Source organism: Natator depressus, chromosome 11 (assembly GCF_965152275.1).
Source record: "Natator depressus isolate rNatDep1 chromosome 11, rNatDep2.hap1, whole genome shotgun sequence".
NCBI lineage: Eukaryota > Metazoa > Chordata > Testudines > Cheloniidae > Natator > Natator depressus.
Genome location: NC_134244.1, coordinates 60,287,259 through 60,299,380, shown reverse-complemented (window position 1 = coordinate 60,299,380; position 12,122 = coordinate 60,287,259). Strand labels below are relative to the sequence as shown.

Here is a 12,122-nt window from a genome sequence, read left to right as displayed (position 1 = left end):
TCAGGCTTTCATCTAACCCAGACAATACTTTAACCTGTTTTTTTCCCTGAAGCCACATGCCACCAATGACTGGACAGGAGATTCCATTCCCTGGATGTATGCTGTGTGTTGGCTTCTACGTACAGAGAAGAAAATCAATTACAAAATTTCCTGGACTGTTTTATTAGCAGAACAAATCAAGGGCCCACTCTACCAGAGCACAGGCAGTTTCGGTAGCCTCACTTCATGAAGGGTCACTTGTTGACATCTGTAAAGCAGCAATGTGAAGCTCTGTCCATACCGTCATAAAACATTATCCCTTGTGCTAGCCCACTTTAACTTTGGCCTTTCTTGAGCCTTGACTGGGTAACTTTGCAATCTTGACAGTCTCATAGTCTAGATAGTTAAATATAATTTCTTATAGGGGTGTTAGAAAAAGAAAAAAAACAATACACACACACATCTGTTTGTTTAGACAATTTAGCAGTTCACCACCAGAATTCTAAAAAAGAAACCTGCGTGCCATTGTGCACAAAGTTGTCAATGGCTCAGAGTTCCTACTGATTTACCTAGAAATATTTTTGTAAAGGAGGGAAGGCTCTTGTCAGAGAATTCATACTTAATTGTGTAGTGAAGGAGACAAGGGCTCTGCAGAGCGTTTTTCACAGTGCCTGTAGTAACATCAGGGAGATCTAACTGGTATAAATTGCTTTTGCCTTGTTTATTGTTCATGAACTGAATGTGCAATGAAGTTTAATAAGCTCCTTCAGCTACTAGACTCCACAGAAGAGCAACTGCTCTCCTGCTAGTTCCTGAGCTTCCTTATCTCATTTCACTTTCATCAACTGAGGTAGGGCTTGCTAAATGTTCCTGTGATCCTAAATTAGCTATGCACACTTATATAACCATCTTTCAGTTAGAACATCAAGAGTGTTCTTTCATTTTTATTTTTACATAATTCTTGTTTAAAAAAAGTGTCACATGGGTATGTAAGAACTATACATTTTAAATGAGATGATAAATAGCTGAAGATAGAATATGCAGGGCTTCACTGTACTGTGTTTATATTGTAAGTATACAAACATCTAACCCAGGGGTTGGCATCTTTCAGCTCTTTGGCTGCCCTCTTGAGGGCAGCCCTTTTTTTAAGAAACTGAATTTATTTTATTCACTTCTTTACATGCTAAAACAGTGGTCACCAACCCATCAATCATGATAGACTGGTCGATCCTGGGGCCTCTGCCAGTCGATCGCAATCTACGGGCCACTAAAAGTCCAGCGGCGCAGCAGGGCTCAGGCAGGCTGCCTGCATGCCATGGCCCCACGCCGCTCCCGGAAGCAGCCAACTGCTGGCACGTCTCTGTGCGCCCCTGGCGGGCGGAGGCTGCTCTGCATGCTGCCCCCAGCACCATCCTCTCAGCTCCCATTGGCTCGTTCCCAGCCCTTTCTTCCATTTTAACAAACTGTTAACTATATATCTGTGTTTTTCCTCACATCTTGTCCACCTACTGGATCCTCCTTTGAGGTCATGTTACAGAATGTGAGAGAGTAGAATTTTTTTTTTTTTACTTGTTTGCTCTTTCTCATTTATACAGAGAGAATCTTCGAGGACCATGAAAATTTAGTTGAAAATCTTCTAAACTGGACAAGAGACAGTCAAAACAAACTTATATTTGTAGAACGTATAGAAAAATACGCACTTTTCAAAAATCCCCAGGTAAGTCTGAAGCTGATTTTTCACTTTTTTATATAGATATTTGTATCTATACGTACACACACAAATGCACGCGCACACACACACGCTTTGCATTTTAACAATGCCTCCTGAATACACTCTGTGGTCAGCGCAAGATCAGCCCCCTAAATGAAATCCTGATGCTCTAATCGGTCCATTTTCTAAGTGTATGAGTAGGTTAGTGGAATTAATAGCAGCCCATGTAACCAGTTTACATGAAATACTCACCAATACTTAGTGCTATTCACAACTACACAGTCTGGAGAAAAGGGTTTGAGCTTGTGTTGTGACACCTGTCACTTTGGGGAGACCGGCAATGCCCGCCCACACCATCTCATGAGGATAGGGTGAGGGGAATTGGATGGACTCTGTGGGATAGACAGCTGCCTACAAGGGAGGGGCAGAGAGATAAGGAGAGCGCATGAGGAAGCCAGGGTCTGTCTTCATTCAGCTGTTTCCTGATCAAGTAACAACAAAAAGGTCCCTGTTCTTTTTCAATAATTAACTACGGGGGGATGGTAGTTTCTTGATTATAAGCATAAATGCACGAAATGTGCTGTAGTGCTAGAGGCCTACGGTACTGAGGGGACAGAGAGGTGAAAATAAAAACAGGACTTAACACAAAGGACCACTTGAAAAATAAAGAATTAACAAAGGCATGTTTAACACTTGATCACTTGCTTGCTTAATCTCTAGTGTGTATATTGGGTGCATGGATCATGTTCTTAAGTTTGTGAGGTACCTAATACATTAGGCTCTTGGGCCTAACTTTCCAAAAGCGAGTAGTGATAGCAGGTGCCCCCACTTGAGATACCTTATAAGGTGCCCATATTTTCAGCAAGAACTAAATGTCAGGCCTCTTTCTGTGATCTCAGGATGAGGCACCCAAAATCTTCATCACTTTTGAAAGCGTATTCCTCAATAAATGTCTGACATCAATACATTTCACTGGTTATTAGTAATAAGAATGGGCCTGCCGTAGATGGAAGTCAGCATGAATGTGTTACTTACTCAGTTAAAAACCTTGGTCTGTCCTAACACTATGAATATTGTTTTGCTTCCAGAGAGAGCAAGTGAATATAAAGGGGTCTGGAAGATGCTCCCTGTCACTGTACCAACCCCTTCCAGGTTAGGTGGGGAGGCCTGCAGGATCACCTTACTAGATAAAAGGATTATATCATACTGATAATACACAGTATGGATAAACAATTGCTATTTTGCTTATTTTTTCAGAAGTAATTGTTTATCATGAATTTTTTTCATTTAATTATTATTATTATTTTATTACTTATTCTGAAAAACTATAGAGATGGAGTGGAAAGGAGAAGAACAGTCCCATGTCCACTCCTTCCAAAATGCTGAATGAGGGGATGAAGTAGAGCCTACTTAAAGGCCCAATTTTTTTCCATCTAATTTTTATTCTGGGTTTTTAATTTTGTTATCTGTTTATATTACCTCAATAAGTGATTGGCTTTATGGCTAACCATGATGGCTGAGAACTGCAGCTAATGATGCTTTTACTTAAGGTAATGTCAGATGGACTGGCTAATATTCCTGAAAATACAAAAGGGTTTTTCCAGCCCTTTAAAATTAAAGAATGCAATATTTTGGTTTGTTTTTATTCTTTAGCAGTCTACCACATGAGTCTCAATTTTGCTCCAAAATAATTTTTTTAATAATATCTAGCTGTACTAGAGGACCAGACAGGCCTTAGAACAGCTAAACTCTTATCAGCACGCGGAAGTGAAAAAGATAACTTGGTTTGACTTCAAAACTTCAATAGAAGTTTCATCCTTTCATTTTCTTTTGTTGTAGAACTATCTGCTGGGGAAAAAAGAAACCTCTGAGATGGCAGACAGAAATAAAGAAGTGCTGCTGGAGGTAAGACAACTAAAACAAAAAGACCACAGTGATTTGTGAGCTACAATATGTTAAATTCTTAAACTATTGCTAACATTTAACTTGACTCGAGATGGAGGTTCCGCGAAGTGTTGAGCAGAATATGTTAAATGTGAATATGTAGCTCTGGGGAGATTTCTTCCTGTTCTTGATTAGGGAGCTTTCGGAATAAAGATGTCTCCTGATTTTTGTAATAGACAAAACTGCGAGAAAGTCCCCATCCATTGTTGGATCAAAACCATGCTATCTACAACTGCGTTTAAACAGTTGTCACTTGCAGAATTCTAGCTTAGTTTTTGACCAGTGAGAGGAGGGACATTTTTCTGAGAATGGTGATATCCAAACTTCTATTCAGTACCCCGCAAAGTTTATAGCTTATTTTATAATATAGTTCTCAGACAACGTATGCTGTATCCAGAACTGTACTACTAAGGTAATTTAGAAGTAATTGTCACCATGGTGGTTTAATAGATTGAAAAAACCCACAAAATACAAAAATCGTAAAAGCTAAGGAGAAAAATCACTGTTGGAAATGGAAAGTACTTAAAATCAAAAGAATTGAAACAACTTAAAAAGAACAATAAACAACCCAAAAGCAAATTTAGGAATAAACATAAATATCACAAGCATGACATATAACCTCTTAACATTCTATATAGTTTTATGCAAATTGAAAGTAGTGACGGTCTAATACTAAAAATGCTATCTTAGGTGTCACGTTAAAAAGGTTACAGTAGTTTCTTACATCTAACATGGGATTGTTATATGTGTCACTTTGAAACTTCAGCAATCATGAATTCATAATGTGTAAATGAATGTTTAAAATTAGACTTAAATACATTTATATTTATAAATAGTGTATAAATGATAAATTATTAATGACTTAATAAATGATTAAACAGTTTTTATAGATTGAGTCCAGTAGGTCAAAAGATTGCTTATAGCCATGGCATTTGACCATCTATAACCCCACTTTGTGCTATGCTTGTTGTCGTCTTAGCATATGCGCAACGTGCTTCAGGTGGCACATGACCAGGATTAATGACCAAATTTGGTCTGCTGGTTAGATCACTGGCTTCCCCAGCCCAGGCCAGGTACTGATGGGGAGCACACGAATGCTGAGCCATGCCGCCCGCCCCTATTATGCTTGTAATTTTCTGTAGCACATACTAGTCATTTCTGGATTATGATTATAACATCTGTAATGCTTTTATTTTCTATTTAATAAATGGAACCTTAATATAAAGTGTGACATACATTTCCACTGATAGCACAAGCAGCAAAATACACACAAGGTGGATCATAGTTGGGCCCACGGACTATTACTGAGGTTTTTGTGTATGCCTGGGAAATTGTAACCCAACAGCTGAGGTGTGGGCCGATGTCTTTCAGGTTTGGTTAAAGCCATTGGAGCACTTTTGGGACCATTACTGATCAGCATTGGTTAAGAAACCTTCGCACCTGTCAATTAAGTAGCACCTTTATTGGTATTCTGTACAAAGGAGAGAACTATTAAATCAGATGCAAAGTTCAAATGGGCACATACTCATAATTATCCTTTTGCCTCTACAGGTGGTCCCTTCATGTTAGAACTGAGTGGAGAAGTCCCTAATCATGCTATATATATTCTCTAGATAAATAAAGGACTTCAGCTCCCAGGCTTCTAAACCCAATCCATTTCATTGTTTTAAAATATTAATATGTTTTTATATGTTCTTTTTTTTTCTATACTGCCATTGGCTCTATGTAGGAATGTTTTTGTGGAAGTTCTGTAACAGTGCCAGAAATAGAGGGAGTCCTGTGGCTGAAAGATGATGGCAAGAAGTCTTGGAAGAAACGTTATTTTCTTTTGCGAGCTTCTGGAATCTACTATGTCCCTAAAGGAAAAGCAAAGGTGTCTTCCTTTGTTTGCTCTTATAAAATATAGTTCTTAAAAATGATTGTCTAATTTCAACCTGCCGTCTGGTAACTATCTACCTTCTGAATGAAAAACTCAAGAAAAATGAACGTCCTCTTGATAATTTAAATGTGTATGGATGGCAGGAGCTTTGAATATTACTTTAGAATTTTGGCTGCACTATGTTTTTGCTTAGATTATCATTACAATCCATCAATTTAAAAACACAGCTTTAAAATATAAATGAACAATTTATTCAAGAAAGATTTGATATAAAAAAATCTGACCTCCAATTCAAAATTGAGATCACAAGGATCTTCCATTTGGAAGACCTCAGCATATGTTTGTTCAGAGTAGAATAGCTCTCCTAAAAAGAGTGTGTGTATGTACAGTTCAGGCCAGTTTGATTGCTTTTCTCCTGCCTAATCCCATAGACCTTTTTCACAGGTGAAGGACTAAGTGACACTACAAGTGTTAGTGTGTCCTTGACTAATATGTGCCAGGGAAAAATTTGAATCATTCAGACCACCAAATGGCACAGTTCTTAGTAGTTCATATTCAAGAGTTTCTTCTTAGTCTATTTTTAACCACAGTTTCTTGAATCAATGTAGATCATACCCTTTCTGCATGATTTCTACAACTTTGTTCTCTATGTTGATGTTATACTATACTGGAGGAAAAATAGAAAATTGCTGCACTGATTGTTGCCTTCGTAACTTCCAGGCTGGTTTACGTGGAAATGGCTGGTCCAAAACACAGCAGCTCACCTCCTAAACAGCTGGCCACTGAAAGCAAATAAACCCCAACCCAGTGTTCTGTTGTGATCAGTACATTGGCTCCCCACAGAACTAAGTAAATTTCAAATATTAGTCTTCCTCTTTGAGGCTTTCCATTTCATTAGACAAGCTATGTATAAGACACCATGTAAAAAGCGTGTACCTTACAATCAGAAATACTTGAATATGAAATCTTAAAACAGTGTGGTTCTAAATGAGCTGCTGAAGAGGTCCCAATGTGACCTTTCCTGTTGACCCCCTGCTGACTTCAAGTTTCAGTGGTGGTCTGCAATATAATACTGTCAAAAGAAACAAGCAAACAAGTTTTGAACTAATAATGCACAAAAAATACACAGATTTGAAAAAGCATATCATAGTTAACAAAAAATAAAATCTGATGCAAGGATTTTCTGTATAGACCCATTCCACTTGGCATATTGTTTTAGTCTTAATGATTATTCATTCACCATTTTAATTAACAGTACTGTTTTTTTCATGTGAATGGAATAAGAAACATCTTAAACATTTCGGAGCATGCTGGCAAGTTGTTTCACATAACTCGAGTATTTTCCTTCATCTGTAGTACATAATTCTTCACTTCTTAGACTTCTTATTGGTTAAAATTCAGATACAGGAATTTTGTCCTTGGAAAATTAGCTGCTGTTGAATTTCAGTAGCACCAATTTCTTATTTTAGTTCAGTTCTAACTGTTTTTTAATTTAGCTTCTTGGAACTGGTGCATCCACTTGCACTAATGTGCATTGCTCTTCGTCGTTCCAGTCTAAGAGGTTGTCTACACACGCAGTTCAACTGGTTCATTTTAGTTAAACCAGTGCAACTTTACATGTGGACACATGCTTGCGTTGGTTTAGCTTGCCAAGCTGAACCAATGTAAGAGTGTCCTCACGCACAGTTGGCCCCAGTTTAACAAAACTGGAGAAACGTTGCACTGCTAGTTAAACTGGTGCAACTTGATGTGTAGACCAGGCCTAGGAGTGAAGAGCTGGCAGGGTTTAAATCAAGGTTTTTCATTGTGCCTTTGATTTTCCTTATTAATTTTTTTCATAACTGAATATTTGTGTGTTCAATAGGTCTCACGGGATCTGGTGTGCTTTCTTCAGCTAGATCATGTCAATGTTTACTACGGACAGGACTATCGGAACAAGTACAAAGCACCGACAGATTACTGTTTAGTGCTGAAGGTAACTTGTTAAATGTTTTTAAGTGTTTTACCAAACAGAGCAAGTATAAAGGTGCTACAGGAATTTTAAATACATGCTACTTTTGTCTAGAGTCCTCCAACAGCTAGATTCTTCTAACTAGGTTCTAGTTGTGACGAGGTAAGAGGAATTAATACAGAAAGTTAATGGATACTGAGACAGGCTGTAATGCAGAGCATGCTTTCCACAATGATATAACTAATGGAAAATTAACCACGAGTTTTCAGTATGAATCTCAGAAATACAACTTTAATTATGAAAAAATTCAATCTATTAAAAGATACCACATTTCTAGAAATCATAGAGCAAGTGATATATTCTCATTACATACATTGAAAAATACATTTTCTATTGTGTTATGCTACCTCCTAGTATGTGGAACAGAGTGGGATAAGGTGCCACAGTGGAGCAATGCAGAAGGAGAACTGGCTGCAGAGGTCTTTGCTGTTCCACACCCCCACATAGCTGGCTGATTCCTCTCTACAAATGATCTACACTCATACAAAAAGGGCGAGAAGGAGCTTAGAAAGTATTACATTAAATAATATGTTCCCACTGACAATTGCAAAAAATGCTTGAAACAAAAGGTCCCACAATGTGTTCCCCTCTGTCCCGCACAGAGGGGCTACATGGTTACAGTGCTGCCATGAGTCAGGTGGCCAGTGGGGTATCATGGCTACAAGCCTGGCCATGCTGCCATGTGTTTGGGGAAAGGGAGAATCTTTCCAGGATGCTGATAGGCAGGAGGGGACATGGACTGAAGCATTTTGTCCTAAGAATACCTATCCCTTTTCTCGTTGGGGCTCATTTCATACCCTTGGTGATGGCCTCTACTCTGGACCTGTGGACTAAGAGAAAATGTGGGTGTGGCTGTTTCAGAAGCTGCTGTGACGTTTATTTTGCTAATTTTTGTGTAGGAGGGAAACGTCCTCAGAAACCTTCAATAGTATCATAAGCTTTTTCATAGATAAAACTACCTTAAACCTAAAGGGTAAAGTTTGCAATGTATACACCAGCCTCACATCCTTTTTACCAAAAACTCACAAAGATCAGTTATTCATGTGTTCTTTCGGAACACTGCATACCAGAGAAGGATCTGATTTGAAAAATTCATATAGAGGAATGCAAATGGGGGCAAGTAATAAAGGAAACAAATGTAGTTAAAGGAGTTGCCCAATTGCAACATTTTAGTTAAAGCTCTGATCTTAAACCACAGAGTTAATAGCTGAAATGCTGTCAGGTATCTTTAGGTTGTGCCAGCTTTCTTCTGATCTATTCCATTCGCCTCCCGTATTTTATGCTAGAAATAGTGTTGGTTGTGGTAGACTCAAAATTATTTTGAAACAGTTTTTCACAGTGTGTTCATGGTAAGAAATGTTTCTTCATGAACTTAAACATGGTGCTTGGATGAGGATAATGGGTCCTGTTCCCCTTTAATAGGAGTACGGTTACGTGTTTTCTGTCATCGGTCACATCTCCCATTTCATTGCATATGCAATGAGCAAACATTAGGCATGTCAGTTATTCTAGTGCACGTCCACAAACTTTATGAAAAGGTGATATACTCTTGCCATGAGACACTTTATCATATATTTGTGCACAGTTAGAGGTAAAAATACTTACTTACCTACTATAATAAATACATAATATTTGGGTTCAGAAACATTAGTTAAATTCTAACCTGAAAATTCTTTTCCATGTCCTCTTAAGTCATTGGCACATGATTCCTATGCAGATAATTGAGAGCAAGTAAAAGCAGAGATTTAAGTATTGATGGATATTTATAAATTATTTGATATAAATTTCAGAGTAACAGCCGTGTTAGTCTGTATTCGCAAAAAGAAAAGGAGTACTTGTGGCACCTTAGAGACTAACCAATTTATTTGAGCATGAGCTTTTGTGAGCTACAGCTCACTTCATCGAGCTGTAGCTCACGAAAGCTCATGCTCAAATAAATTGGTTAGTCTCTAAGGTGCCACAAGTACTCCTTTTGATATAAATTGATTTCCAGAATGCAGAATATCAAGGCAAGTACGGATCATGCCTACATTTCCAGTGTGTCATTTCTAAAGCTAAGATTTTGTCACAGATATTCTTGGTAAAGCCATGGACAGGTCACGGGCAATAAACAAAAATTCATGGAAGCCCGTGACTTGTCCCTAACTTTAACTAACTAAAAATATCCCTGACAAAATGAGTAGGGAGGCAGGTACAGCACCCAAAGCTGCTGGGACTCCGGCGTCCCCCGCTGCTGTGATTTGTGGGAGTTCCGGGGTCTCCCTTGCACAGCGGCCAAGCAGCCCCGGGGGGGCCAACCGCCCATGCCAGCAGGGAGCTCCAGGGGGTTCCTGCCACCTGCAGCGAGTGTGAGCCTCTGGGGTCCCCTGCTGCCTGCAAGAGCTGGGCTACTGCGAGATCCCCTCACCCCTCCACTGGGAGCTCCGGGGCGTTGCCCTGCTGCGGCTGGGAGCTTCAGGGTCCCCCTGCCGCGGTGGGGGTTCCCCCACTGCAGCTGGGAGCTGCAGGGACCCCCCCACCAGGACAGGGGCTGGGAGCTGTGGGGCGGGCCAGCTGGGAGCTCCAGCCCTGGGGGAGAAAATGTCACAGAGGTCTCTGGAAGTCACAGATTCTGTGACCTCCCTCTGTGCATAATCGTAGCCATAGTCCTTTCCTGTCTACATGATTCAGATGTGGCTCTCATTGAGCTGTTTTCTATAACTTCTTGGCCAGCCAGTGTACTGGGCCAAATCTTACTGGAATAAATTTATTAAAATTGTTTTATTACCATTCTGAGTATAAATGGAGCCATAGAAAAATCTTAACTCAAATTTTAACAAATCAAAAAATTCCCATTAATTTTAGAGCATTGCAGTGAGTTGTTTAAGTGCATGTGATGGGGTTGGTTGCTCTAATTTGTATAGTGTTTTTTGAGGTGTAAGTGAAATATGGTGTTGGTATATCACCAGGCAGTTAACATGAGATTTTAAGTGGTGTTGGGCCTTCTCTCACTTACATTCCAGCAGTGTGAAGCAGTGTTTCACAGGTCGAAGGGTATGTGAAAACAGCATCATTTATTTATGGCTGCTCAGTTTTGTGCTACTTGTATTCATGCAGTTTGAAAGAAAAAAACCCAGATTGCACTCGTTTTACCAAAGTGACGAATGGGGAGCAGTCAAATTTTGATCATTATTAAGGTCCAGATTCTACCCCTCTTACTCATGTTTGAACCTCGCACAAGTAGTTTGAGTGATTGATAAGAGTTAACTCAAAAAGAGTTAACGTTATAACTTGGCATAAAGTACTAGGGGTGGCAGAATCTGCCCTCAAATGTGAGTTGTAGCTTTTGTATGCCAAGTTATAACGTTAACTCTTTTTGATCCTGAAGTTTAGATTTTAGAGCTTCTTTTTAGCTATGGTATAACTTGAGACAGAAAGTTGAGAAATTTTATTCGATCAGCTGTTGGGGCAGAGAACTGGAATCAGCACTCAGGGCTTTTTGTGTCTTCTACTGAGTTGATACATAACCTTGGGCAAGTCATTCAACTTCTCTATGCTTCCATTCTAAGCAGAGTTCTACAGGGTTTTTTTTTGCTGTACTACACATTCGCTAAAGGAATTGATAGTAAGATTAGTAAAAGCGGGAGTACTTAATGATTCAACCGTAGAATGAGACCAATTGTATGTTCTGCAGCTGAAGTGATATATATCTGTCTCACATTTCACAGATACTCAAAATGAGTCACAGACAGTGTTCATTGGAAGATGTAGTGTAAGCAAGTGTTCTCAAAAGGAGTTAAAAGATCTTGGATGCATGTGAGAGAGAACCTCCAAGAAAATGGGGATATTTTGAATCTTCCAGCAGACCTTTGTATAATTGAACCGTAATCTGATGAAGGGATTAATAGGGGTACTGGCAGCTGTGAGATACATAACTTTTACAAACCGAACAGGAAATGACCAAGTATTCCGGCCAAAGTGGCTTCCATCATCAGAATTTGAAAAAACAAATATATTGATCTTATTTGAATCTGACATGTTGAAGACTGAATTTGAAATAGGATATTTTTCTAAATAAAGTGTGAAGAGTTGTGTTTCTTTTTTGTGCGGGGGAGGAGGGAATGGCAAGTGGTGTAACTGTCTGAAACAGAAATATTAGCTAGTTTTCATCTTACAGGCTTTTGTATATAAAATGTTAATTAAAGTAACTGTGCTTGGCAATGGCTAAATTGTTAATAAAAGTAATCGTGCCGGCCAGTGGCCAAACCCTGTTCTTCAACTCTCAAGGTACTTAGAGGTGGAAAAAGCTAGTGCGGGTTCATTTTTTCAAAGCCTGGTTTTGGCAGTATAGAAAGGTGGATTATTAAGCTTTCTTCTTCCCATCTCCTTCAGCGATGCATGTGTTGGTAGAGGTCAAATGGATTAACCCTTTCTTTTCCACCACATCAGAGGTAGACATCTTCCCCCTCCTGCAGCTTCTAGAAAGTGGGAATTTTCTGACCATTTCAACTCAGTGCATGACCACCTCCAAAGATTCCAAGGGGGCAGAACAGCTCCAAAATTCTGTAAGAACAGCCCTTTTATGGTATTGCAAACCTGAAATGGGTGCTGGCCAGACA

The 12,122-nt window shown here is 39.3% G+C and overlaps 1 protein-coding gene across 5 annotated transcripts in view; it reads left to right on the top strand.

Annotated features, from left to right (window-relative positions):
* Positions 1 to 12,122, top strand: part of RAPH1 (Ras association (RalGDS/AF-6) and pleckstrin homology domains 1) — a 536,692-nt gene that overhangs the window by 504,877 nt on the left and 19,693 nt on the right. For all 5 annotated transcript variants that reach the window (XM_074967964.1, XM_074967965.1, XM_074967966.1 and 2 more), the window contains 4 exons: positions 1,575 to 1,696; positions 3,530 to 3,595; positions 5,364 to 5,507; positions 7,378 to 7,488. In XM_074967964.1, coding sequence (XP_074824065.1) covers positions 1,575 to 1,696; positions 3,530 to 3,595; positions 5,364 to 5,507; positions 7,378 to 7,488 — 443 coding nt within the window. The remainder of the gene's footprint in view (positions 1 to 1,574; positions 1,697 to 3,529; positions 3,596 to 5,363; positions 5,508 to 7,377; positions 7,489 to 12,122) is intronic.